This window comes from Falco cherrug, chromosome 19, assembly GCF_023634085.1.
Source record: "Falco cherrug isolate bFalChe1 chromosome 19, bFalChe1.pri, whole genome shotgun sequence".
In the NCBI taxonomy this organism is placed as follows: Eukaryota; Metazoa; Chordata; class Aves; order Falconiformes; family Falconidae; genus Falco; species Falco cherrug.
In genome coordinates, this window is record NC_073715.1 from 5,885,961 (window position 1) to 5,913,771 (window position 27,811).

Below are 27,811 nucleotides of genomic sequence, written 5' to 3' on the forward strand. Positions count from 1 at the left end.
GTGTGATCCCTACAGCTGTCAGAAGGAAGGGGAATACTGTTTTATTGCAGAAATGCTGATTATTTTAAAATGTGACGTGTTGTTGCCCCCCCCCCCCCCCCCCCCCCAGTCTCTACCGGGTTGTTCTGACCACGCGCACAGCCGTGCTGTACCTGTTCCCAGTGCCGCAGACCCCTGCCCCGGGAATGATGACGGCTCCCGGGCTGCACTGCTCCACGCCGGCGCACACGACATTGCCCAGGTTGCCCAGGTTGCCCAGGTTGCCCACACCTGTGGCGCACTGCACCCCCTCCGCACCCGGGATGACTTCTCGCCCCATGCAGCTGACCGCGCTCCTCGCCCCAAAGCCGCCCCCCACCCTGGGGAGGCAATCCACGCTCCGGGTGCTAAAGCCGGCACCACCGACGCCGAAGGAGGAGACCACCCCTAACCCCGCACCAGCCCCTCCTGTCTTGACGGTGCATTTGCCTCCGATTCCTGATAGAGATCGGCACTCCCCGACGGTGCCACCACCGCTGACCACAGCTGTGGGAGAGAAACAGGCTCAGTCACTCCCCGAGCAGCTAAAACCCAGCTTATTAGAAGCTTAAAAGACTTGTAAGGAAATTAAGGGAATGCTTCGTTAGCTTACCAACGCTCACAGGGTTGCCAGTACATATCCTGTTGAGAAAAGAAATGTATCAGAGATGTATTTAGGGAAATATTCCCCAACACACCAGCAAACAGAGGTGCTGCCCAGCCATTGCCTCCTTAGAAACCCTGCAGGCAATGTCAGCATTTCTGTCCACCCAGGTGTGATCTGCTGGTCCAAACTGCCCACTGCGGCACCCCAGATCCCACAGACACCTTCATATCCCATCCTCTTTTCGTACCACAAGCAGAGGATCTGACTGCAGCGTGCTTGGTGCGCTGCGATCCAGCTGCCCTGGGAGGATGAAGAGGAAATGGGGGCAATGCCCCCCTCTGCATCTGTGGTGAGGAAAAGGGGCAATGCCCCCCTCTGCAACCATGGGGAGAAAAAGGGGCGATGCTCCCCTCTGCACCCATGGGAAGAAAAAGGGGTGATGCTCCCCTCAGCACCCATGGGGACCTGCCTCCACCCAGCATTTCTCACTGCTTCTCCCTTCTCCTGCTGGGTTTTTGCTGGCTCTCGTGACAAGGTACAGCCAGGGATGCTCCTACCTGCTCTCTTCTCCTTCCAGCAGCGTCCTGTAAGTGGCAATCTCAATGTCCAGGGCCAGCTTGACGTTCAGCAGCTCCTGGTAGTCTCTCAGCAAGCATGCCATCTTGTCCTTGGCTTGCTGCAGTGCAGTCTGCAGATCAATCAGCTTCTGCCGGGCATCTTTGAGGGCGCAGTCACCCCGCTGCTCGGCGTCGCAGATGGCTGTCTGCAGAGCTGCGATCTGTGGACAGAAACAAGGGGGTGGCCAGGGCTGATATTAATAGGCATCCCACAGGGTTGCTCATGTACCCCCTTGTTTCTCAGCTAGGAACTGCCAGAGAGCCTAGATTTGGGCTGGACCCATGTGATGGCCAAGCTTTTTGGGGTGAAGGGGAGGGGATCTGTTGGTGGCACCCCAGGAGGAAGCATGCAGCAAGCACTGTTTCTCTCCTAGCCAAACCATCTGGCTTCTGCTTATTTGAGAAATGACAAAAAAATCTGCTGCTTTGTTCATGGACAGAAGATGAGAAGCTACAAACACAGCCTTAAGCTGGGGTAGGGGTGTTCTTTGCAGTTCAGCGGGGTGGGACCTGGGGGATTAAGCCCTTTGCTGGAGAGGCTGCGCTCCCCGCAGCCCGTGCAGCATTCAGCCCTTTGTCCTACCTGTTTCTTCACGTTATCCGACTCGCACTGCAGCTTCTGGATCATCCGGTTCAGCTCAGCTATCTCACTCTGGTTGTTTCTCAGGTCATCGCAGAACTTGCCCCTGCTGCTGTGGAGCTCCTCCAGCTATTGCATGGGAACAGGATGACGTTAACGCACCCGTCACCCCTTCCAGGGAAGGTGGTGACTCTCCAGAGCTGCACCGATGTCGGTGCTCCCAGGGAAGCACCGAGACGTGACCTCAGCCCAGGCAAGGCGACAGTCCTGGGTAGGTCCTGAGCATTTGCCTTTTGGGAAGGGGATGGTGTTCCTGATGGGTGCAGAGACCTCACTGGAGCAACAGTCACCTGCTGCACTCTGGTTTTACAGGAATGTCTCAAACCACAGTTTTAAGGTTGGGTTTGGGGTTTTTTTGTCATGACTTTCTTTAGCGAACTACAGTGCATGCACACCGTGGGGGAGGTTTAAATTGCATCATGGAGGCCAGAAACAGTCCTAAGAGTTTTGTTGGCCAAGGGATTTTATTGCCATTTGTGCTGGTCGTGTGAATACTCACTCTGGTTTGGTAGAAAGCCTCCACTTCAGCCTTGCTCTTCTGGGCAATCTCCTCATAGCAGCACTCAACGCTTTTGATGATGCCCTCCATGTCCAGGTCCCGGCTGTTGTCCATTTGCACGATGACAGAGGTGTCACACAGCTGGCAGTCCAGCTGAGCTCTCTCCTGCAAGACCCATCGCATGTCGGTGCCCTTCCCCCACCCAGTACGAGCCAGGTGTGCGGGTACCCCGGGCAAAGGGGGGACCGGGGAGAAGGTGGAGGGTGGGACAAGGTTCTCCCACGAACGCTCAACTAGAGCACTGGCTTCCCCAGGCGGGTGACTGGTTTCGAGCAAGAGCCGGCAGCTGGGACCTGTTTTGGTGGCACAATATGGGATTGCTGCATGCAGTTCCCTAAGGAAGGGTGGGGAATCCTGGTGGAGCAACTCGCTTCATTGCAAGTGGATGTTTCTGGCTGCGCCAGCAGTTTTCTGGGCTGTGAATCCCTCAGGGGTGAGTGCTTTGGGTCCCATCACCTGGGGGTGGGCTAGGACAGGTGCAAACACAAAGAGGGGGTTTTTTGTGTGCAAACACACGCAAAAAAACCCCAACTCTGTGTTTTCTTAAAAACTTGTTACATTTTAATAACTGTTTGTGTCTAAATTGTTAGTTTCACCAAAATATTTTGACTAAAGTAGTTTAGGGAATTAAGTGCTAAAAAAAAATTTTGGTTTTGAAGATTGAGATGTCTTTCTGGTTCCCAGGGGTGATTTGGATTAGAATTCCAGGGGCTTTTCCATGCCAAAGGTCCCTCCCTTTGCGACCAGCTTTATAGAAGACAGCCAGGAGCACACTTTGCCTTTACCGGTGTGCCAATAGTGTCGTTATCAAGCACAGATATATATATCAAAGCATATAGATTTCAAGATATATAGATTATTGGGGTGTTTTTTCAGGGTTTTCAGAAAAGGCACCTTTCTCTGCACTTGGTGTTGGTGTGGGAGCATGAGGGGGGAGCAGGTGACACATCATTCCCAGGGCAGCGCCCGCGGAGCTGGGAGCTCTTACCTCAGCATAGATGCACTTCAGGAACTCCAGCTGCTGCCGCAGGAGACCCACCCTCACTTCCAGCTCCTCCTTGGTCAGGTAGAGACAGTCCACATCCTGGGGAGACACCAAGATTTGGGTGAAAAGAGGGGAAGAAACAAGGACTGTGGCAAAGCCCACGCTTTCTGTTTGCTGCGGAGGAAACCTCCCTATTCCCAGCCCTCGAGACTCTCTGGGTTTGTGTTCTATGTGCTTACCACATGGTGGGGGTTCTCCAACTCCATTGGGGTGCCTCTGGTTTGGGACTCAGGACATGTCATGATGCCAGGACTCCCCCTGTCCCTCCCTGGCCCCACACCCAGGGTTGCCCATGCACCTGCCACCCTCAGCTGGGCTCCCCAGCATTGTCCCTAGTGTGACCCACCTTCTTGAGGACCACAAACTCATTCTCCGCAGCCGTGCGCTTGTTGATCTCATCTTCATATCTGCAGTAGGAAAGTAGACAGGAGGGATGCTGAGCCCAGGGTTCCTGTCCCCATCACCCAAGCAGCCAACGCAGAACGCAGGGAGTGTGAGTAAAACCAAAGCCTCTCCCTATCTGCTTTGTACCTCCTTCTTGCTTTTTGCTTTGTTGCTTTTTCTTTCCTCCCCACTGGGCTTTGTTCAGCAGTTTTAAATAGTCCTCGCCAGCAGGATCGGTGGCTGGAGCGAGATGGCAGTAAATCAGGCCAAACCACTAAAAATGCAAAGCCCTGTACCTCCGCTGAAGGATTGGGTTGCTTCGTTTAGCCCTGCTGCTTCGTGTGACGTGTTTCTGAAGCATCCAGAACTGTGCTCTGGCTCTGAGTGTGTACAGGGAGGCTGTGGCCAAAGTGCCCCAAGGGAGGTCAGGAGCTTGAGCAACCTTTGAAACTCCCAGGTGCAATGGGAAGGAAAGTCAGTGCGTAATGGCCGAGTAATTGGGACCTCAGAGAACTTTCACAAGGTGATTCTATGAGCCTGACCTCCTTTGTGGTGCCTCAGCAAGAAAAAACATCTGAGATGCTTGGCTGTAAGACCTCTGGAGAAAGGGTTACTCTTTCATCCTGTGCTGTAAACCACCGGCCACCAAGTGTCCTGGGTCGTGGCTTAGCAGAGCACATGGGGAACTATTAAGGAATATCTATACCTGAAATTAAAAAAACAATTCCCACATTCCCTCTGGGAAGAGAGAATGAACCCCAACAGAGATGTGTATAAAGCGTGGGGTGGAGACAAATAGGCAGGGGGGTTTGTGGGAATGGAGGGCACTGGGAACACGAGATCTGGGGGAGCCACAGGCATAGGTGGTGTGGGAGATTTGGCAAACCACAGTTGTGTACAGGAGCATCGGGGAGAGAAAAATTGGTTCCTTGTCCCTCTCCCTAGGGAAACACTGGTTGAAAAGCTCTCCCAGTCCATCACCAGCATCTGAGGTGCAGCAGTGGGAGCCCAGTACAGGCAACCAGCCCAGTACTGGTGTGCCCTGCTCTGCTCCCCATGTGCTGCCCCAGTTTTTGGGCCCATCCAGTGCGATTGCATCGGCTTCACGCTCGGGAACACCGCTCAGGGCAGTGCGAACCCCATCCGCAGCTTCACTCTGCGCGCTACTTACTTGCACTTGTACTCTTGAACCAGGTCTCTGAGGCACCGTTCCTCGTTTTCCAGCCTCTCCCGCTCCCCCAGCACACACTCCAGCTGCTTCCTCAGGTTGCAGATGAAATTCTCGAACACGGGCTCCAGGTTTCTCCTGGAAGCTGGCAGGACATACTGCTGCAGCAGCTCCCACTTGGTGGTCAGCACCTTGTTCTGCTGTTCCAGCAGCCGGACCTGGGGAAGCAAGAGATGCAAGAGTCACGCAACCCCCTCCTGTCCCAGGCAAATGCGCTTTGGGTTCCTCCACCTCCAAAAGGAAAAAGCAAAAATAAAATCGGAAACGCAAGCGGTTAGGTGATGATTTCTCTGCAGCCTGGGTGAGACCAGCATCTTCCCTGAGCTACACCCAGTCCCACCCAGGGTTCGTACCACCAGCTGAACCACGCCGGGGTGTTTGCTCTTTGCTGAGGCCAAGCCCGAAGCTCAATTCGGCCAAACACCACGTCCAAGCCACTGCCACCCCTGAGGGGCTGAGCACAGGAATGAGTCTCCTGGCGCTAAAAGCTCCATCCAGGATCTCATTTTAATGTATCTGATTTAAACGCTAACCGCGGGTATTTATCATGCCTTTCACTTCTAGATTAAAGAGCTCTCCAGTACTTGAGAACCTTTATGGATCATGAATAAGTCATTTTTCAAATGGGAGGAAGCGGAGTCGTTCCTCGTACGTGGGTTTGGTTTTTCCAGCTGCAGAGCAACTCCCAAGGAAAATCAAGATCGGGCAGAGCAAAGGTTTCTCTGCCTTTTGAGAAATGATTTCCTATAGCACACCTCTAAACATAACAAAACCCCTCAGGCTCAGTTCAGAAAACAGTGATAAATTACATCTGTTTAGGAAATCACCAAATCATTTCATCCATGGGATGGAGGGATGGAGAAGTTAAACTTGTTCATCTCATTTTAGCTAGACATCTATCTACAGCTCCTTGATGAAGCACACAAACTAGTTTAAAAATGCAAAAGTCCTTTGGCGTTTATAGAGGTGCGATAGCAATGGCAGATTATACATTTGTTACAAAACTTCCTATTTTGCCTTTTTAAGCTTCCACGTCTCCATCCCTTCTCTCACAGGTTTTGATTCACCATATCCCAGGAGCTGCTCCTGATTTAGCTATTTAGCAGACTGGTGACCATCGAAAGGTAAAAGACCGGTGTGATTGGCGCGGTGCAAGGCTTAAATCCAAACAGTCTCCAGGTCAGGACCACCACGGTTCATCAGAAGCGTCTACAATACCAGGGTGCCAGCAGAAATAGCTGCTGACGTGGCCTCTTTCGAGGCAGTGGATCCTTCAGAGCCTGGGGACGGGAGGCAACACGCGGGGTCTCACCTTGTCGATGAAGCAGGCAAACTGGTTGTTGAGGTTCTTGATCTGTTCCTTCTCGTGGGTCCGCACTTGGCACTCCTCGGGGTCAACCCCCACACAGAGGGGCTTGAGGAGCTCCGGGTGGATGCTGACGCCCCGAATCCCTTCCGATCTACCTCCGCCGAGGCCGATGCCAATGCCGCCCCCGTAGCCTCCGATAGCCACGCCGTCCCCGAGACCTCTGTAGCTGCCCAAGCCCCCGTAGCTTCCGCAGTTACCAAACCCCACAACCGTGCCCACGCCAAAGCGGCCTCCGCCGTAAGCCACACCGCAACGTCCAACGCTGGCACCGCCGTAGACCCCGCTGCGGCAGCTGCCACCGAAGGAAATCCTTTGCCCTCTCCCCAGGTCACAGACGCTCCGGCTGCTGAAGCCACCGATGCCACATCTCCGTCCCACCGGCTGGCAGACAGAGGCTGAGCTGCTGTTGCCCCTGCCGAGGCCGCAGACGGCGGACGCGGAGGAGAAGCCCCGTCTCCCCAGGAGGGAGCTGGAGGTGTAGCACTGTCGACTCATGGTGGCGGGGGGAGGCGGGAGGTGAAGCGGTAACGGCAAAGCAGAAGAGCGAGAGAGGAGCAGGGAGTGAAAGAAGGAGATCTCCTTTGGCTTCTCTGAGGTAGAGCCCTTCTCCTTATATACATTTCAGGAGGTGCCTGAGATGCAAAAATTTAATTTATCCACTGGGTTTGGTCTGCCTGGCAGCAAGAAATGGCTTCCAACATTTTAAACCCACAGCAAACACTTCTATCTCATACGAAATAATGTGGAAATTAAAATAAACTGCTTTGCTTGCAAGCTTCAGTTTCAGGACTTATATTTTACTTAATTAATCTGCTTCCTTATTGTGTAATTATAGTTTAGCAAAATAATTCAAGGGGTTTTTATTCATGGCTTGTTTACGGTTCGGTTTCACCACAGCATTTAATTATGTTTCAGGACCTCCTGCACAATGTCGTGGCGATGCTGCCTCTCCCAGGGTCTCTCGACAGCTCGAGGCTGGCTCTTGAGCAATGACCGGTGGCGATAGGAGGGAAGGAAGGCGTATCTGCCAAAGCACAGCACCGACGTTGTCGGGAGCGTTCTTGTAAGCATTCATTTCTTCCTCTCGCGGGTATGGCTGTGAGTCTCGCCCTGTTTGCCGGCTCGTGGGTCGGGAGCGGAGCGGGATGGGGTTGGCGGTTTCCCTGCTGATGGAGTGAGGACGCTGATGTGAGCTGGGCGAGATGGTGCCAAGGATGGATTCAGTCGGGGGAGGGGGATGCTCTGGCACGTGGGGGTTCACACACACAGCTGGGCGCCGTGTGCCCCTTGGAATACACAGCAGGGAAGAGAAGGCATTTCTGGCGATGCGCTGCTGCAGACAGCGATTTATTGCCGAATTGTGTGCCGTGGGGAAGCTGATAATGGTGTGTAGTGTCCCGGTGTGATGTGACTGCGGTACGTGGAATTCAGGTGGATGGTAGCTGGAGATGCAACAAAGTGCTACAAACAGGTTGAGAAATGTTAGCCGGAGTGAACTTTTTTCCTCGCATTCCTCTGACACGCCTATTTGACATTAAATTATTCTGGTAATATCTGTTAATGAGAAGCTACTGTACAGTGTTAATTAAGATTCTTGAAAAGATTTTTTGAATTTGCTTGGAAACAAATAAAGTTCCTTTTTTGCCTTAACAAAGGGGTCTAATCACAGAATCAGGAGGGATTGCATAGCTTGCCCTAAGAAGTCTTTGCATCTTTTCTGGGGCAAAAATAACTGGTTCTGGGAGGATTCCTAGTCAGTGCTACTTGAAATACATTGTCTTGTATTAAAAGTAATGTAAAGGAATTAGGACAACTTAGAATATTTGTGGAATCTCTCCAAGTAGAGAGATTTATTTATTTATTTTTTACAGGTCGCATAAAGGGTTGAAATTAACTACAAAATACTCTACGCAATTATAATCATGGAGTAGTTCTATTGTAGCTGCATCGGTCTGAGTATATTAGGATGCACATGTTGCAATGAGATGTACTCTCATTTGTGGGATTGAGATAGTTGGAGAAAGCTGATGAGCTTTTGGTCACTGCGTCCTTCATGCCATTTTGCCCGGGGTAATCCAAGCACCGGGACCTCTTGCTAGTAAGTGAAGGGGGAAAATATTTTGGATATTTGTTTTGTTTTGTGCTGACGTGTTGCTGCAAGCATGGCAGAGGACAGTTGGGTGCGTGGTCTGGAGCCCAGCCTGGGGCGCTGCCTGGGGATAGGGCATTCACAGATGGGCTGAAGCATCGTGCAGCATTTCGGGAGGTCCATACAATGTGACTTCCATGAACTCTTTTTGGTGGGAATAACTGTGGGCAACCTGAGAAATGGGGAGAAGCCAGGCTGTGAGGTTACCAGCACCAGAGGCTGTAGTCCTCCTTTCTGACTGCCTCAGCCCTGCATATGCTTTGGGGCAGCTGCGGTGGAGCAGGGACGAGGCATCGGGGATGTGACCAGGAGCAGTCCCCGCGCCGAGCTCTGCGACCCAGCAGGAGCACAGAGGGAGACTCCAGCTCCTTTGCATGGCAGGAAAGACACGGCCCTTCATCCTTGAGGTCAGCAACTTGCTGGTTTTTCCAGTTGTAAGAAATCCAGACCTGGTTTGGGTTAGGTCCCTGCTACCCTCCGTACCTCTGCCTGGCCCCCCACCACAGAGTGCCTTGTGCCGCACGGGTGAAACACGCACCATCTGAGGGCTGTGGACCCTCCAAGCCCCCGGTCTTGTTAGAAAGCAGGGAAAATGCCACCCATGGGCCAACCATCCACATTCCTCCACCAGCTGCAAGCCCTGAGATCCCTTCTTACACATGATGTGCTGCCAGGCTGTTTCCCCCACGGATCGAAAGCTACAAGCCTGCACTTCAGCCTTTGGCTCCTCCTCGCAGCCCTAAGAAGTGGCTTCTTCCCGGTGCCCAGCCTTGCACATCAGAGGCAGACGGTTCATCAGGGCAGCGCCTGTGGTTTCCATCTGCTGAGCTTTCACAAAGCCGGTTCACAGTCACGCGGTGGAAGCCCTGAGCTGGTTACATCAGCCTCAAAGGAGGAAGCACTCCGATGCGATTTGGTCTCCTGAAGAGAAGGGTTGCGATCACTTTTGTTTCTTCGGCCTCACACACGCACAGCACTGGCTCAAGTCAGACACAAATGCCACCATCGTGGAGAGCTTCTACATGTCTCCGTGCATTGGCCTGCCTGATTGCAGGTCAGATAGTGTTTGAGGAGCTGTAGAAAGGGACTAACCTTCCTCTTGGCAAGGAAGGGATGAAACCGCTGTTTTCAGGCTGACAGCAAATATTTACTGGGAAAACCGCTGAGGTCCTTAGCCCTGAACTGTGGTGTCCTCCATGAGACTCACGCCTTGGAGATTTACATGTACCCAGATGAATTCATTCCGCTTAAGCACCTTACTGAACTGGGACTTGTTAAGCCATCCTTGCAGATAAGGAGAGCCTAGGGTGTTTCCCAAGCTCCTGTTGTGGTTCTGGCTGTAACAACCCAGCCATCCAAGCCTGCTTTCTCCCAGGGACAAAACTGCTCTTTAAGACCATCTCCTGAGAAAACAGGGCTGGCAGGGCTTGGCCGCGCTGGTGCTCTCCCTCTCTCCCTGCAGGCTGGGCAGTTTTTGTGGCTCCTTCCAAAAAGGACCATGAAGTCGCCATTAAAATGGCTAATGAGGCCCCTGGGACATCTCCCTCTGGTTTCGTGGGTCCAGCCCTCCAAAGGTGGCTGTTCCTGGTCTCTTAACTGCAGCTTGATTCTGCTCCCACATCAAAGCAGATGGTGGATTTGTGGGGACCAGGTTAGAGATGATGGTCTGGGCTCCTTCCATTGCCACTGGGCACCTTGCTTTCCTCCCAGTAACTTTGTTCCACAGTAGCTGTTCACCCTTAGCCCAGCTTGTCCCTGGTCATTTATGCTGCTTTGGGGCAAAAAGATGGACAAGAGAATTCCTGAGGTTCTTTCCAGGCTGTTCCTGGAGCATCAGCTGTCACTGCCCAGATGCACCATCTGCATTTGCAGTGTTGCCAGATAAGATCTTGCCAAAACCTTTCCCCACCTCCTGCAGGCTTTCTGTTGGACAGTTATAAACCGTGGGTGACCAGTGTCGGTCACGTCACCAGTATTGATGAGGAGATGTTGGGGTATCACAGCAGTAAGCTAAGCAGAAGAGAGCATCGCTCCCAAAGGCAATGTCTCATGTGAGGAACCTGCACACCCTGCCCGTGTCTGCTGTGATGCACCTGCCGCACTTGGTGCCCTGGCAGCAAACCCAGGTGTTTCAGTCAGAGCAACTTGGTCATATTCCGGGCAGTTCTTTATTTGTGTGATGGGAAACCTGGGCACTGGAGGCTGAGCTCCATGTGTCTGTCCAACGGAGCTCCTGGGACCGCGGGGTGTTTGGCTGCAGTAGGCAGGGTGCCAGCAGCAGCACAGGGCAGCTGTTGGGATTTTTTTAAAAATCTCTATTTCGATGGTGTTACCAGGTGACCTAAGCTGAGAAACCCTCCTTCATAGCTCTTATTTACCGTTCTTATTTTGCAAGAGACAAATAGGTTTCATAGCAAACACCACAGGTGTCCACCCCCTTCCTTTGAAATGTTCCTCCTTTGCACAGGAATTTGTAAAGGCTCTTTTGCATCATCGGACCAACTTCGTGCCAGCGCTCAGGGACCGATGGACTATTAGGGCTCTGAGTAATGGGGTGGAATCGGTGTGGCAGGGTCACGATGAAAGCGCCCTGGCCAGGACCAGGGAACTGTCACTGAGGAGGGGGCCGAGGGCGCGAGGAAGGTTTGTGCTGGGGGAGGTGGGAAAACCCAGTAAGAAGCTGCCAGGAGAACCACACCGGGTCCTGAGGCTGGGACAGCTGCTCTGCTGTTTGACAGGACAGTTGTCTCTGCTACGGTACAGGCTTTTTTAACCAGAAAGCATGTTCCTTCCTGCACCGAGGCAGCCAGGGACTGCAGAGATGCCCTCCAGCAGCTGAGGGAACAGGGAGAGTGTGGGAGGAGGGAAATTCAGCCACTGAATTTCAACTAGTTCCCATCGATAGGTCTGTAAATCCATGTCTGCGTGTGCACGAGTACGTATAATAGCGACTGAAGAAACAAGCTGTTTGGTGCGTCTGGTTAATGAAATAATTTTGCAAATTTATAAACAGGTTTCTTCTAAAAATGAAAGTGAAGTAGAGGCGATGCACAAACCTTGTGTGCAGTTTATTGGCAGCAGAGCAGAGAATGCAGCTTTTATCAACAATAAGATCTCTGTGCTGGGTTGAATTGAAAAGCATCACTCCTCAGGGAGGGACAAGGAGAGACGTTCAGTAGAGAGCGAACCCTATGACTGGCCTTGTAAAAATGACTTGGCAGGTGAGATAACATTGAAGACTAAAACCACTTCCAGCGTGGGAGTCCTCTTAGCTGAATCCAGCTACCTAAAAACGAGTCACCGAGTTGAAGCTGGAGCCATGGGCTCCATGAATAGTCAATAAGAAAGTTTCATATCATCAAGCAAAAGATTGTTTTCTAAAGTCACCAGCGCAGGAGAACCTGGACACAAGGAGTCATGCTTTGCAGGGCCACGGGGGCATGATACAAGAGCAGAGGTGGTATCTGTACACAGCTACCAGCCTCCACAAAATAAAAGGACAAATACGACCCAGGAGAAATAACAATGCTGTGTTTATGGGCACCTATTCATTAAACTTTCCAGATGGACACTCAGATTAAGGAGATTACAGCAGGTACAGCTTCTCGAGAACATACCTATTATCGTAATGAATGGTTGGAGTCACTTTTGTGATTCATTTCGCCACCAACATGCAAAAAAACTCGGGATGTGTCACTCCAGAGGTGGCAGCTTAGTGCATAACTCTGTATTATGGGTGTCTCCACTGGGTTAACTAGAGATAAAGAGCAGTACTTGTCATAGAGGAATTTGCAACCGACTTCTATTCATCACAGCCCCAACATTCAGAAACACCCTTTCCAGAGGTACCTAGAGCCCCGGTGCGACCTACCCTGGAGAGCACCCACCTGAAACGTCGGGCACCACAGCTTTTATTTGCCCAGCTCAGCAAGCCAATAGGGTTGTAACCTCCATTTCCAGAGATTAACTCGCTGGATTGCTAGCAAGCCACACATTCAGGAAGATGAAGGCAAGCAACGGTCATGATTATACCTCCGGACTGGAACCCCTCCTCCCAAAGCTGAACGCGCCTCTGCCACAGCTATGTCCTCCAGCACACCAGATCACCATGTCTTTGGAGATGCACAGTCACGCTTTGATTTCACAGTGTTTCTAAGGTGGATTCCTTCCCTTCTTGACCTAAATGTCCTGGTTTAAGGAACTCTTTCCTCCATGGCTGGAGAAGTCCCATACTGAGTCTGAAATCCAACTGGGCCACTATCACTGTCCTTCGCACCAGACTTGGGAACCCGCGCTGCAGGAAAACCCAGTGCTCACCAACTGTAAAAGAAAGCCAAAACCAGGATAGAGGAATGGAAAAGAGAAAATCTTCCTGGGAATCAGATTTTTCATAGCTGTGCCAACAAGACTCCCTGGCCACGCTCTGTTGGAGGATAAAAGGAAATACGTTATTAGGTAAATCTGCAACTTTCAGAAGAAACTGCACTGAGTGGGATCTTAGAAATTCACGATTTCATTTAGCAGCTACTCTTAGCTCTGTACCCAGGTGATCCTGATCCATCAGGCACCTGTCTTCCTCCTCTGCTCAGTGGGGATGCTGAGGAGATTCCTTTGGGGAACTCCAGAGTAATTTCTTGAAGCAACATCTACGCATCGGTGTTTTGCCTCGTTATTCTCTTTGTTCTTGTTATTATGTGGTTGCTTTTTCTGCTTGAATATCCTATGGGGTAATCCACCTGTCGGGCGCTGCGTGTGATACCAGGGAGTGTTAAGCACCTGCCTCTCTTGTTCTGCATCCAGAAATGGCACGCATGTGGAAATCTCAATGACCAAAAGCCAGCTTGGTGTTCAAGACATCCTAATAATTGCACACCTGGCATTCCAGCTCCTCCTTGGCTTAACATAGAAAACATTTGGTGGTTTTTCTCCCAGGTGTTTTTGCAAATGCCGTCACCACGAGGCTCAGCATCACAAATACCTGTCTGCAGACAGGCTACCTGTCAAAGGACAGACAGATGGCTTTACTTTCCCTTTAATTACTGAGCACGACAACTGTGGCTTCATTGTCCTCATTTCAATTAAGGACTGACAAACACCCGAGGCGCACTGTCCCCAAAACGTCATACCCCCTTTGAGTGACTTCTTTCAAGTTACTCCAAGAGTATATGATAAAGAGAACCAGTTGCTTTATGAGATTGCTACTGGGTTTGGCATAATTGCCTGTTGCTCTGCAGAGGTTTAGCACCTCCTTCCCACCCAAACCCTTCATCACCATCACAAGCCAAGCACTGCAGGGCAAGCTCATGGTCTCCTCTCCAAAGGCAGAGGTCCCAGGTGCTGAGCATTCAGACTCTGTTTCTCAGGTGCACTGGGTCCTCTTGACCCCATGTCGTGGTTTAATGCCGGCCGGCAGCTCAGCGTCACACCGCCGCTCACTCACTCCCCCACGGTGGGATGGGGAGAGAATCTGAAGAGTAAAAGTGAGAAAGCTGGTGGGTTGAGATGAAGAGAGTTTAGTAAGTACAGCAAAAGCAGCGCACGCAAGCAAAGCAAAACAAGAAACTCATACACCGCTTCCCATCGCAGGTGAGGGCTCACCATCCCCAGGACTCCCTCCAGCATGCCTGATGGGGGCTTGGAAAACAAAATGCCATTGCTCTAAACATCCCCCCCTTCCTTCTGCTCCCCCCTGCTTTACATGCTGATCGTGGTGCCATATGGCATAGAACACCCTTTCGGTGAGTCGTGTCCCCTCCCAGCTCCTTGTGTCCCCAGCCTGCTTGCCGGTGAGGTGGGGTGAGAAGCAGAAAAGGTCTTGACCCTGTGTAAGTGCTGCTCAGCAATAACAAAAACATCCCTGAGTAATCAACGCTGTCCCCAGCACAGACTCAAAACACAGCCTCGTCCTAGTGACTATGAAGAAAATTAGCTCTACCCCAGCCAAAACCAGTGCAACCCAGAACTGAAAAGCACCTTAAAATGCAAAAAGGTTTTTATGCTTCCACTACCTTCCACCTGGCTGCTTTCTTCACATAATAACACTGTTAATTTAATTTCTGTTGTACAAAAAAGCCCACTTCAAGAAAGCTGGTGGAGGTTCTGTTTCCTATGCTATTCTAGGTCAACATCTGGGCTCCTCCGAGCGGGCAGTTGCTCTTGTGCAATGGTGCTGAGCAGCTGAGGGGCTCTTGATGGTACAAATCCTTGATGCCTGCTGTGTTCCGTGCCCTGCTCAGCACCAGGGTTCCTGACAGTGCCTGTGTCCCAGCGGTTGTCCATTTGCACAGTGACAGAGGCATTGCAAAGTGTGTGCCTAAAGGTTGCAAAAAGCTGCCGTCTGGAGCGATTCCCCCTCATTTGCATCACTTTTGGGGAAATGCAGAAGTAATTGTATAATGTGAGTCTTCATCCTGCAGCTACAATCTGACCCGGAGTGATTCACCACTGAGGAATACACCGAGCCTCCTTTAATCCTGAAAAAAGGGTAAATCCGCCTACTAAACTGGACTGTGGCCAGTAAGCGCTGGGTATAGACAGAGGATTCCCCGTTGGGGTTCACCTGAAGAATACCGGTGGGATTTTTGTTCCCATGTGCAACTAGCACATAAGCCCTATTAGTCAATAGGTTGGATAAGTAGACGGTCCAGGTCTGAAACCCTGCTCCGTCTGCTCCAAACTGTGCTAAAGACGAGGGTGTTTCCAGGAAAAAAATATAACTTGCATTTCCCTGCAGTCAGAAAGGGAGGAATTGCTACTTCTTCAAACACACATCTCAGCAATTCCAGCTCCTGCCGCTCTGAAGACACCCTGCCCCATGGGTCTGTCGTGGCACGGCGCGCACCGTCCAGCTCCTCAGGAGCTGACGCGGGACCAGCTGCATGCAGACACCCAGCAGCTCACACCCAACTAGCCAGTCGGTTTGCATGGCTGGTTTGGGTTTGGGTGCCCTTCATTTCTTCTCAGCAGACTCGCAGATCATGTCGTCTGCGGTTGGGAGTTTCCTCGAGCCACCTCGATGACACAAGCCTAGCAAAACTGGAGAAGGAAAGTTAAATCTGCTAGCCTGTGTTTGGAGAAGAGCAGACCTGCAAAGGTTTCCTCAGTGTGGAAGAAAATCTTTGAACTCCCAAAATACTTAGGGACAGCCAGGTCAGAATTTACCCACGGATTTGGTTCAGCCACCAAACAAAAAGTGTTCAACGTTCACCTTGTTCCAGTGCAGCTGATTTGACGCATCCAAAGAAAATTGGAGTTTCCATTAAAATCATCTTAAAAGAAGTTGTATTAAGCAGAGGTGGGGAAGATCCATCATGATCCTCTATCACTTTCACCCAAGGAGGTGGAGGATCCTCTACCACTCTCACCCAAGGAGGTGGAGAATCCTCCACCCACACACTGAGCCTGGACCACAAGCCCAGAATCTCTTGCTCCTGCCCTGATCAATCCTTTCTCCAGAGAGACCTCTGACTCAAACCTTCCCCCTCCCTCCCGTTACTAATATTGACCACATCACAAGAAACAACTTACTTTTGAGTATAACGTGGATTGTGGAGCCGTCTGGCTGCAAGGAATGAGTGTTCACAGGAGGAACTAATTACTGGCTAATTTCTTACATGTATTTATCCACAATCTGCTTTGTGGCAGGCTCTTTGGGTATCATTTTTTCCCACCTGCCATGCAAAGTGTCTATCCACTTCCTCGGGCTGCAGATGTGTGTGTACATATATATATATGTATATATATATATATATACACAGCCTCAGATTTTCCTTCTGTGCAGCCACAAGACACCCCACTTGGCTGCCCGCTCTGAGTGCTAGGAATAATAAGAACGCAGTAATAATTATAGTCAATGGTATGTTCATTAAAGAACAGAAAGCAAGGTATCGGGAGGGGAGCTAGACCATCTCGTTTGGTCCAGGGGTCAGAAATGGCAAATAAAACCACTGTGCTTTCTGGGAGCTGGATGCGCAGCTTATAAATTGGATCACTGAAGGAAAACAAAAGAAAAAAAAAAGCAAGTGATCCCTGATAATAATTCTCTGAGTAAAAAAAGAAATGCTATAAATCTACATCTTCTTTGTCAGGTCACAAAAATGCCATTTCTGTCCTCCAGGAAATTCTGAGCTATTTAAACTCTTTTATTAACACCTAGGATAAAAAGCTGAAATTATTCAGGTTGATTTTTTTTTTTTTATGTGGGATATTCCAAACCATATCTTTCTGATGTGGCTGGGGTTGACTGGGAAAGAATTCACCATGGAATAAAGCAAAACTCCTGCTCCTACCTTATCAGCAAAGCAGGTGTGTTTTCTCTCTTCTTTATCTATGTATTTCATAGTTGCAGATAACTCAGCTCCCGAGCCATGCCAGCACTGGGGGCTTTCACCTCTGCTGATGCTCTGACTGTTTTCACTGCTTGCAGAATGAGTGGCACCAGGCTCATCACCACCACCGTGATTCATCCTGCAAGCTCCTCTGTTGCTATCAGCTCCAGAACTCCAGCCCTCACAGGGGTCCCTGCAACCTCTGAGATCTTTAAAGCCAAAACTACGGTACGTGCTGCCACACCTCGTGCCCCCTTGCTGCCTCCCAGGGTGGTCCACCACCAAGGTCTCCATAGGCTTGCACAGGGACCAAAGAGGGTCCTTGCTCCCGCAGAGCCATTCAGATTTTTTGCTGTTGCTACGGAATCAAAGGCTGGATGAGTTTGCTTTTGCCTTTTCTGCTGCTTCTGAGCTAAAAAGGCTGCCAAGACCCATCGTCCGGTGCTAGACTGCAGAGGTCAAGCATCTTCAGCTCATTCCAGGTAGGGAGAGAAGAAAGGGGCAGAGCAGGAAGGGAAAGAGCCCGTCTAGTGGCAGACTTTGAAAATATCCCTTACATTGGGCACGACTGGATGAGATAAATGTCTTTTGAGCCTGCGTGGTCTTGTTTGGCTGGTGGTAATTGGTATCTGCTTTTGACATGAAAAAACATTATCACAGCTATCACACACACACGGAGCATAATGAGCAAGTGAAAAAGCTTAAATGATGATCTTGGCTTGGAGAACATTTTCTTGTTTAATGTGTTCCACTTGGGTTAATTACGAGTTCAAATATTTACTCTGAAGTGTGTTCTTTCAGTTGATTGTTGCGGTTGTGCCATCTCCTCTGCCTCGTTCTGCAGGGACACGCTGTGGCGATGACTTTCTCGGAGATGACTTTCTCTCTGTTTCTGTAAGAGTCCCACCTCTTCCTCCTCTTCCCGCAGTCTGGGCTTGATGTATTTAGTGCATAGAGATGTTTTAGGAGAAGGTGAGTCGCCCTTTCTAGTCTATAAATTAAGTCCAGGGTGAGTGGGTCAGTGTGATAAGGCTGTCTTTTTTTGAAGATGAGTTTACAGGAGAAGCGTTCCACCCTGGACAGGATGGTCGAAATGGAAAATGCTGGTTTATAAAGGGTGGTGACGTATTTGCAGGAGGTTGCCTGACTCAGGAGTAGAGTCATCCCTGCCTTCACACTGCTTTTTGTGCAACATGCCCAGGACAGGCTTGGGTTTTGGAGGGGGCACCCTATGAGTTGCCCATCTGTCCCCATGGATGATGGAGTCTCCTGCTGGGCCGTGCCCTTGGTCTAGATGGCTTTGCTTCTTCCCACTTCTTCACCTCCTTGACTGTGGAAATCTTTGGCCTGGAGTGCTTGTATCAGTCAGCCAAAACATCAAACCCAAAGCATTTCATAGAATAAAATTAATGGAGTGGTATTTTTAAATTATTAATAATTTTTACTAAAAGTACTGAGAAGAAATATTTTTCAGTTATCAAAAGGTTTTCTCTGGTTATTCTTAGCCGACAAAATCCAGTTCCCCAACTTAAAGCAACTGTTAATTTAAGATTATTGCTATTAGAAAGAAGAGCAAAAAATGAGTCACAACAATGGTCAAAATTAAAAAAAAAAAAAAAAAAAAAAAAAAGTGGGAAGGAAAAATAGCCATCACTTACCAGGAAATGTTCCTGAGCTTGTAATACAAGCTTTAATGAATAGTTTGAAAGCCATTTGAGATGAACCTTTTCCTTTTGCTACTGTGACAAAATCTTAAGAGCCAGCCTGCTCAGCTGTAGCCACAAAAAAAATAAATGCAGCCTTCATTTTCCTCTTTGGTTTGCTAAAATTATAGCTAAGAATATTGGGGTGTTGGCTCAAACATGAGGAGGAAAGGAGCTGCCCTTGTTTTGGAAGAGGTGGGATCATCTTCCTTCCTTTCTTCTCTCTGTTATTCAGTCCACTAGAAGATAATTAATTATTCTCCCATCGAAATTAGGCAGTCGCCGACCGCTTCCTCCGCTGGGATGGGACGAGATGCTCTTGCTAACGTTAGGAAGCTACTTTAGGCTCCTGTCCGTGATTCGCTCCTGAAGCAAGAGAATGAGGCAACTGACAGCCCAGACTCGTGTCTTCTTCTATCTGGGGACACTTTGGTGTCCCAACTGTAATGGTCAGGAGGGGAAAACTCTGGCAAACCTGGGGCTCGCTGGGCTTTCACCCCTTCAAGCCCGGGAACATTACACAAAGCCAGCTCCTGCTTCGCCAGGCATGGAGGGACAGCAAGCAAGGGCAAGGGTGGTCGGGTCAACCAGCAGCAACCCCAGGTCCCAAAGCTGTGGCTTTCTCCACCTCCACTTTCTCAAGCAACCGTCTTTTTTAGCAACAGCAAAGCCCAGTGAAAAGCTGACATAAAGCCAAGCCGAGTTGTTCTGGCTGTGGCTTGCAAAGGGGTGGCCGTGCCTCCCCATAGCCACGAGGAAGACCCAGACTTGGAGCCACAGAGGTTCCTGGAGAGCCGACCAGCGCACGACATCATGGCACAGAGTGACATCTTGAAACCACACAGGGAATCAGTGACGTTTCAGGCAATTAAGTAGAGCTGCCTAATGTCTCAGCAGGGACTCTGAGCACTGGGCTTGCCTTCTTCCCACGTTACGTTTCCAGGCGGTGAATGCGTTAAGCTCAGATGCAAAATTACCCACCTAGGTGGGCTCTGTCTCATCTAATTGGAGCCACTTTGAAGTTATAGAAAGTGCTGAGCTGGGTTTCCTCGTTTGAGAGAGGGGCTTACGTGGAGGACACCTGGCTCACGTGGAGGACCACCCGGCTCACATGGAGGACCACCCACCGCACCAAACCAGTCTGACATATGGATGGTCAAAGTCAGATGAAACAGCCCTCACCCGTAGCACAGAAATGACATCGCATGCCCTTCCCCAAAGGTGCTTATCTTCTTCCTTGCGCCAGTCTTTAATATTCACTTTTTTTTAGGTTGCAATTAGAATTTTGCCCAGTGAGAGAGGGGAGATTAGTGGTGCCGTGCAACCTGTAATTCTTCATGTGCTGGAGACAGGAAGAAATTCACTGTGATAATAGCGTCTGCGAACCCAGCGGATGACAGGCAGGGTGTATTCGTCTGAGTACATGCAGGCGTCTCACACGGGGACGTCTCCATCTGCACTAATACCCCTGCCCCGGGCTGCCGGCAGAGCCGGGAGAGAGCTAATTGATGCAGTCTAGGGCTTGATGCATTTCATGCTAAATTAGGCACCTGTGCTTGGTCAGATGAATCACCCCATGGAAATGTTGGTGTCTTTCCATGAAATCAGCCCCCAGCCACCAGCTCACACACTGAGCTCTACAGAGAAGACTTCAAAACCGAGACAAAGTTGATCCCACCCCGTTACAGCCAAGAGAACTCATAACTTATCCCTTTGCCTTTGAAGTCGTGCACTTTGTCAGCCCTAATGCCGCTGAAGCAAAGGGGTTATGGCTGAAATACACCTGATTCTGGCAGCACACAGCCCTGGTCACAAGCCCATTGAGCCCAGAAGGTCGGTGGTGGCATCTGCTTCATTCAACCACCGTGACATGGAAGGACCAATCAAATGTGTTGCTCTGAGGCTGCAGTGGTGAACAAAGCTACAGGCTGGCAAACTTGTCCTGGAGGACATCTTACAGATCTCGGAATTATTTTGGAGGTTTCTGGCAATCTTTCACATCAGTTGCTACTTGGGCTGTAAAATATCTTAAAGGCGATGTGATATAAGGAGGTGAATAAACCAGAATGAACACCACTGGGCTCTCCCACCTGAGAGCATCTGAGTCCCACCATGCTCCAAACTGCCTGAAGAGACTCAAAAGATCTGTTTGTTTCTTTCTTTCCCCCACAGATTGAGAAAGAGCACTTCTTCACCTGTTCTGTAATTTCTTTAAATACCGTCTATGGAAAAAAAAATCAGAGATGAAAGATGTACTTTAATGCAGTTTATTGAAGGCACAGTGAAAAGCTGGGAAGTTTGAGCAGTCAACAAAGGAAGCTCTGCTCACATGAGTACAAGGTGTCAGCTCAGATTTAGGCACCAGTAACTTCCCTTGGCATTTTGGGGTGGGGGGTGAGCTCTTCTAAAAATCAGCAGGCTTTGAACTAGCCGCCCCTAACATGCAGAAGCAAAAGAAATTACTATGTGTTCATCTGTAAGCAAATTCCACAAAAAGCCTATGGCTGCAGCGTGACTAGCAGGTGCTTTGAGAGCTGAAATTGCCTCATTTAAAATTTAAGCTCAAATTTGCAGCTCAGGGTTTCTTCTTTGGGGATAAAAAAAAAAAGGCGGGGGGGGGGGGGGGGAAGCATGCTCTTTGTAGCACCTCCTGGGGAAATTAAATCATCACTCTCTTTTCTGAAATGCTTTGGGAGGAGCTGGAAGAAAAAGAGGTGTCTTGTAAGGGAGAACTTTGTTAATGAATCTGCTTGTTATGGGAAAAGGCAGAGAGAGGAGTCAATGCAACAAGCAAACCCTTAAAGCTGTGATAATCTAGACAGGATAAATTCAGAGAAATAACACTGTGCTGAACACCTGCTGGAGAAGCTTGCTAGATGTGGCCTTGGGGTGGGGGGCTCTGAAAACGTGACTTGGTGGGGTAAATATCTGATGCTAATACGGGTGGGAATGGACAAACGTTGCTACTAGAGGGCAGAGAAACTATCCCGCATCGTCTCAGTGGTAGGAACCGCGCGTCCCGGCGTCGCTCTCCGACGGTGCTGGCTGTGCCACCTCCCCAGCCGATGGATGGCCCTACGGAACAACGCACGGGTCTCTGACAACCCCATAGTTCCCCACCACGCCGTTGTTGCACCCCACAACTTCAGGGCTGTTCGCCACGACGACGGGAGGGCCCCCCAGCTGCCTGATGACGCAGCCTTGGTTTCCGAAGCTGACCACCCCCCCAGCCTGGCAAGCCCCCATCCTGGCATTCAAGCCCCCGTTCCCCGTGCTGATGACGGTACGGGCTGGGTACCCCCCACTCCGGGAGCTGAATCCCCCATTTTTGCAGTTGACACCTCCAGCTTGACAATACACCTCTGGGACACACTGCTTGGCCACCGAGCTAATGACTCTCTTGGGGTGGATCCCAGCGCTGCGGGAGCTGAATCCTCCATTCTGGGAGCTGTGTCGTCCGGAGCGTCTCCCCAGGGAGCTGTAGCCAAATGCAGCCCCGTTCGCAGCCAGCATCCCGCAGTCATCGGGGATATTGTAGCCGCTGCTGACCACAGCTGCAAGACAGCCCGCAGGATTAATTATTTAGAGGGGAAAGCTGAAGACTCTCACAAGTCAAGCTGTTTCATGAGTGACAGAAGCAACCAAACCTGATTTCCTCTAGATTTGTCCAACGTATCTGAGCCCCTGCTCCTTCCAACTCCTCCCCCATGTCCCAGCACATCCCCTCGCAGATCCTCCCAGTTCCCACGTTGCTCATCTGGCTGGTGGCACACTCTTTTTCCCAGGTTCAATGCACAGCGGTGCATTGCCTCGCGGGTCCACCAGGACAGCTTGCTGTTGCCTCCAAGAGTAGAAAAAGGTCATGAATTTGACCTTCACCCCTCCATCCAATAGATGTTGGGGTTTTTTGTGGGTGTTGGGGTTTTTTTGTTTGTTTGTTTGTGGTTTTTTTTTTAATTCAGAGGTATTTGAGATTTCTGGGACTAAATGTTCAACGTCAGCCCAGGCTGAAATGGAAAAGGGAGGCAAAGGGAGCTGGGGCAGACGGGTAATGCTACTCCATAAACTGCATTTCCTAAAATGAGAAACCCTCATGGCTGAAAACCTTCAGGTTACTTACACACGCTCACCGGGTTCCCCACACATATCCTGTTAGAGGAGAGAAAAGAAGCACACGTTATCTTATTAACCACTTGCATGCACATCCAGAAATCTGACATTACTCATAAATTCCAGCCATACATCCAGCCCACTTAATCCCGTGTTGTAACACGTCTGACCATCCCTAGGACAGGAACTGTTTTTGCTGGCACAAGGGTGGCCTGTATGGCCTCCAGCCATCTCTCCAGCCCCAGTTTCTGTGAGCCTGGGAGATCCTAGAGCTGCAAAATCCACTCAGGAGCTTTAATCATTGTGGCCTCTGATATACGGGAAAAAAGGGACAAGGTCTCCGTCACCCACCTGCTCTCTTCACCCTCCAGTAGAGTCTTATATGTTGCAATCTCAATGTCCAGGGCCAGCTTGACATTCAACAGCTCCTGGTAATCCCGCAGCATGCAAGCCAGCTCATCCTTGGCCTTCTGGAGGGCATTCTGCAGCTCAACATGCTTCTCCCGGGCATCTTTGAGAGCACAATCCCCACGCTGCTCAACATCACAAATGGAGGTTTGCAGGCAGGATACCTGTCAGAGGGGAGGATAACACTGCAGGTGTCTCCAAGGCTTGGTTTCCTAATTTCTGGACTTTGAGTTTGGATTAATCCACCAGCATCCCTTCTCTTTATCCACCTTTCAACTACACACTTTCCAACTACAGCCTAGAGCAGGTCTTACATCTACCAAAGGCCAACACATTATCCTTCCCCGTATCTGAGCTGTCCTCCAAGACATTGCTCTTTCTGGAAACATCACCTCTGGGCCTCTCCTACCTGCTTCTTCACGTTCTCCAGTTCACACTGCAGCTTCTGTATCATCCGGGTAAGCTCTGAAATCTCACACTTGTTGCTCTGCAGATCATCGCAATACTTGCCTCTCTTATCCTGCAGCTCCTGAAACTGGAACCAAGACACAAGACAATCATCATTTTTGACCTGCAGCCTGTTAAGTTGCCAGGCAGACCCCCAGGTGGCTTCCTACTCACCCTGGTTTGGTAGAAAGCATCGACTTCTTCTTTGCTCTTCTGAGCTATTTCTTGGTACCAGCATTCAACGTTCTTGATGATGCTTTCCATGTCCAGGTCTCGGTTGTTGTCCATTTTCACGATGACCGAAGTGTCACATAGCTGGCGATCTACCTGAGCTCTTTCCTACAGGTTGGGGAATGGCTTAGTCAGCTGTTAGCAATTCTCAGGCTTTGTAGTGAAGGAAGGGCTGGGACAGAGCCACGTTGCTCCGCTGATGGATGTAACGAGTCAAGAAATGTCCCTCAGGTTGGCTCAGCAGAAAATCCTCCCTGCTAGATGAGTTGCCACATGTCAGCTGCTGACCTACATGCTGACCTGCAGCAATTCTGTCCACATCAAGGGCAAGGAATCCGAGTGACTTAACCCTTGGTATCCTGTCATCTTCAGCATGTTAATGACAGGATTAAGCTGGGAGTTTCTTTAGCTCTAATCAGACAACTGCAATCCGGAGTAACTAGACAGTCACATCTGTTTTCTTAGGGGTAGAGTTAGGACACGGCCAATTCGTACCTTGAGCTGCGTTAAGAAAGGGGGAACCACCCTATTTCCATCATAATTGTGTTAATATTAAATCAGCCTTGTACCTTCACGTTCTCAAGTGTTCAGGGCTTGGGATGAGACATGTCCAAGGGGGGTTTCAAGCTGTAGAAGTTTGGAGCACCTGAAGGATGAGCCAGCCCCACCAAACTCCCGGGACGGACCAGAGAAACTCACCTCCTCAAACACACATTTCAGCAGCTCCAGCTGCCGCCTTAATAGATCCACCTTCACCTCCAGCTCTTCCTTGTTCAAAAAGATACAGTCTGCATCCTGAAAGAGAGGAGACACGTTCCAGCCCAATCTGGCTGAAAATGTTGGAGAAACACACGGAAGGCAGAGGCAGCACCAATAAAACAGAGACATGTTTCAACAAGATTTCATGAGCAGGAAGGTGTGAGACGGTGAGTCAAGATGCCCCAGTGTCTCCTAAAGGACAACAAAACCATTCCAATGTGACTTACAGGGATTAGTTTGTTTATTACTTAAGACCTAGCTACAAACTCAGAATAGACTAATGAGTATTTAAACATGATTTTTTTAATATTGTTCAAATGACTTCTGCTTTTCTGATGTCCAAGTAGAAAGGATGTGAAGAGACAGTCAGAAAATAACCAGCGTCTTAGACACCAGGTATTCCAGCGTGACCTCTCCCACTCTGTCTCCCTTCCACAAACACACCCTCCCATTGCACTTCCAGAATGCGCTTGGGGTAACAAAACTGTTGCTGTAGTGCTGGTGATGTAAGCTTTGAGGATACATTATTTTCACTGCTAGCACTTGCCTCTTTTTCTGACCCCGTGCCTCCCTCGTCCTGCTCCCTGTGACACTCCTGCCAGGCGTTTGCTAATAACGCACTGTTCCGGCCAAGCTGTACAGCAAATAAACCTGTTATAGGTACAATGGTTCCTGTATATTTTAACTTCTCACCTTTTTGAGTGCCACAAACTCATTCTCCACAGTCGTACGCCTGTTGATTTCTTCTTCGTATCTGTTGGAGAAGGCAAAGAAAAGGGCTGAGGCAAGCAATGCCAGACCAGATGCACAGACACCAACCACCAGGCATAAATACCAGCCTCCGCTCGCTCAGAGGCTGCCATCAGGCACTGTAAGATCAGCGTCCAAACATTAAACCATCCCAAGATCAGAAGGTTCCTCATCAACAACATTAACAATGCAAAGAGTCTGCAAGTGAGACAGAAGAATGTGACATCCCCAAGGGGGATGTGCCACATGTCTGGGAGATGTTGCCTGAGATGAACCGGGGGAGAAGGGAAATACCAACAGTTAGAGGAGACCTGAGGGTCCTTACTTGCACTTGAACTCCTCCACCAGCTGGCTCGTGGCACATTCTTCGCTGCCCAGTTTTTGCTTCTCACACAACAAGCAGTCCAGGCGCTTCCGCAGGTCGCAGATGTAATTCTCAAAGTACAGTTCCAGGTTTTTCCCTTTCTTCGGTAGGACGTATTGCTGCAGGAGGCCCCACTTGGTCTCCAGCACTTTGTTCTGCTGCTCCAGGAATCGGACCTGCAGGGCAAAAATTAGAAATTCTTCACAAAGAGATTAATGCAAAAACTCGACACCTCATTTAACTGTCTCCCCATACTGTGAGACGGCAGGTGCAAGAATGGGATTTTCGGGGAGTGAGAGCTGATGTGCCATGGTGACCATAAAATTATTTAGAAATCTAGAAGGCACCTGTCTACATCTGCCTTTCTCACCAATGAATAGAAATAAAGCTCCTCTGGATGGTGCCTCTGATGTATTTTAGGAGGAAATCGAGTCCCCAAAGGGTGGAACCTCTCCATCTCTGCTTTTTCTACAAAAGGATTCTAAGGTGACAGCTCAGGCTTAGACATTTAACATTTAGGTGCCTGAATCAAGATTGAGCTCCTTTGCCTTTGGGAATGTTTTTCGAACATTCTATATTAAAAGACAAAGGGAGAAAAAGGTTCTAATACAGGACAGGCAGATGAGCCCATCAGGGCTGTAACTTCTAGCTGAGCTGGAGCAAGGTTGTGACGAGCAATCCAGCCTGGAGCTGAGGCCATCCAGAGAGGAGACACCTCCAAGAAAGCCCAGTGCTGCCATGGCCACAACACAAATGCCACCGAACACAGAAGGTCTCGCCCTGAACCCTCGTGGCTTTGCAGGAGTCTGGACCCAGCCCAGTGATGCAGGAGCTCAATCAGGGTTCTGGAGGAGGCTGGTTGTGTTTTATTTTTCTCAGAGAAGTGCACGTACAGCGTGGGTTTGCACTCACCTTGTCAATGAAGCAGGCAAACTGGGTGTTGAGGGTCTTGATCTGTTCCTTCTCCTGACAGCGTATTTCATGTTCCAGCGGGTCGACCCCAACGCAGAGGGGCTTCAGGAGCCGTTCATCAATGCAGATACCCTGGATGCCATCAGCCTTGCGATCGGGGTACCCTCTCACGATGCTATATCCCCTGGGACCACAAAGGCCAACCCTTCCTCCGACACCACTGTAGCCTGCGCCACCTCCGAAGCCGAACTCTCCAAAACATCCCGTACCGCAGACCCCGTTCACGTAGGAAATTCTCCTGTTTGCACCCAGGTTGCAGACGCTCCTGCTGCTGTAGGCACCAGCTCCACACCGGGCAGGCTGGCAGGCGGAGGCAGCGTAGCTTCGACCACAAATCTCGGAGGCGGAACTGAAGCCTCTTCGTCCCAGGACGGATCTCACCGTCGGCGCCTGTCTGCTCATCGTGGCTTATTTGAAGGTGGAATATGAACGTTTAGGGGAAGCTCTTCGGCAGGAGAGGAACAGAGATCCCGCTGAAGTCACAGTGATGCTACCCCTTTATATATATTTGGGAAGCTGGCCTTGATAGGATCAGGACGTTAATTTAAAGCGCTCAAGGGTTTGGTTTGCCTGGCAGCAATAAATGCTCCTCAAAATGCAAAACAGCCCAGCAAATACTAACTACTGAGGAAATAAAAAGGAATCTAAAAGTGCTCTGTTTGCAAGTTGGCTTAGAATATATTACGGTTTGAAGTGTTCCCCTAACTTACGCTAATTATAGTTTAGCAAACATTTTTGAAGAAACTCTTTGTGATTTGTTTGCAGTGTGTCGTTTGGGGTTTTGTGTCTCATGGGGTTTTGTGTACCATGGCGTGTTTTGCAGGCTTGCACTTTGTGGGGGTAAATTTCACAATCTTTGGGTGCGGAAAAGTAACAAGAAGAAAAAAAAAAAAAGTCAACCATGGAAAAACACCATGGAAGTTGTGTTGTGATGGACGGATCATTTCTGTTCCTGAAACACCAGCAGATTCACTGAGTTATAGGTCTGGATTCACATGCAAGGACCCGAAATGCTCCCCCAAAAAACATTCCCATGCAGTATTTCACGCTGACCTTCTCTTCCCACCATGAAACACCACGAAAACGGAGCAGGTTGCACCCAGAACTGGGCCATATTTCAGTTT

At 49.9% G+C, this 27,811-nt stretch overlaps 2 protein-coding genes across 2 annotated transcripts; both read right to left on the reverse strand.

Annotated features, from left to right (window-relative positions):
• Window positions 1-112: 112 nt before the first annotated feature.
• LOC129734273 (keratin, type II cytoskeletal 4-like) lies at window positions 113-6,962 on the reverse strand. Its single transcript, XM_055697049.1, has 9 exons — window positions 6,411-6,962; window positions 5,042-5,256; window positions 3,833-3,893; window positions 3,430-3,525; window positions 2,382-2,546; window positions 1,826-1,951; window positions 1,183-1,403; window positions 632-660; window positions 113-525 (listed from the first exon to the last, which is right to left on the reverse strand). The coding sequence occupies exons 1-9, from the start codon at window positions 6,960-6,962 to the stop codon at window positions 113-115; spliced, it is 1,878 nt and encodes a 625-aa protein (XP_055553024.1).
• A 14,759-nt stretch (window positions 6,963-21,721) lies between these two features.
• Window positions 21,722-27,089, reverse strand: LOC102049138 (keratin, type II cytoskeletal 4). Its single transcript, XM_027811204.2, has 9 exons — window positions 26,628-27,089; window positions 25,677-25,891; window positions 25,295-25,355; window positions 24,542-24,637; window positions 23,786-23,950; window positions 23,574-23,699; window positions 23,108-23,328; window positions 22,767-22,795; window positions 21,722-22,200 (listed from the first exon to the last, which is right to left on the reverse strand). The coding sequence occupies exons 1-9, from the start codon at window positions 27,087-27,089 to the stop codon at window positions 21,722-21,724; spliced, it is 1,854 nt and encodes a 617-aa protein (XP_027667005.1).
• Window positions 27,090-27,811: the final 722 nt, after the last annotated feature.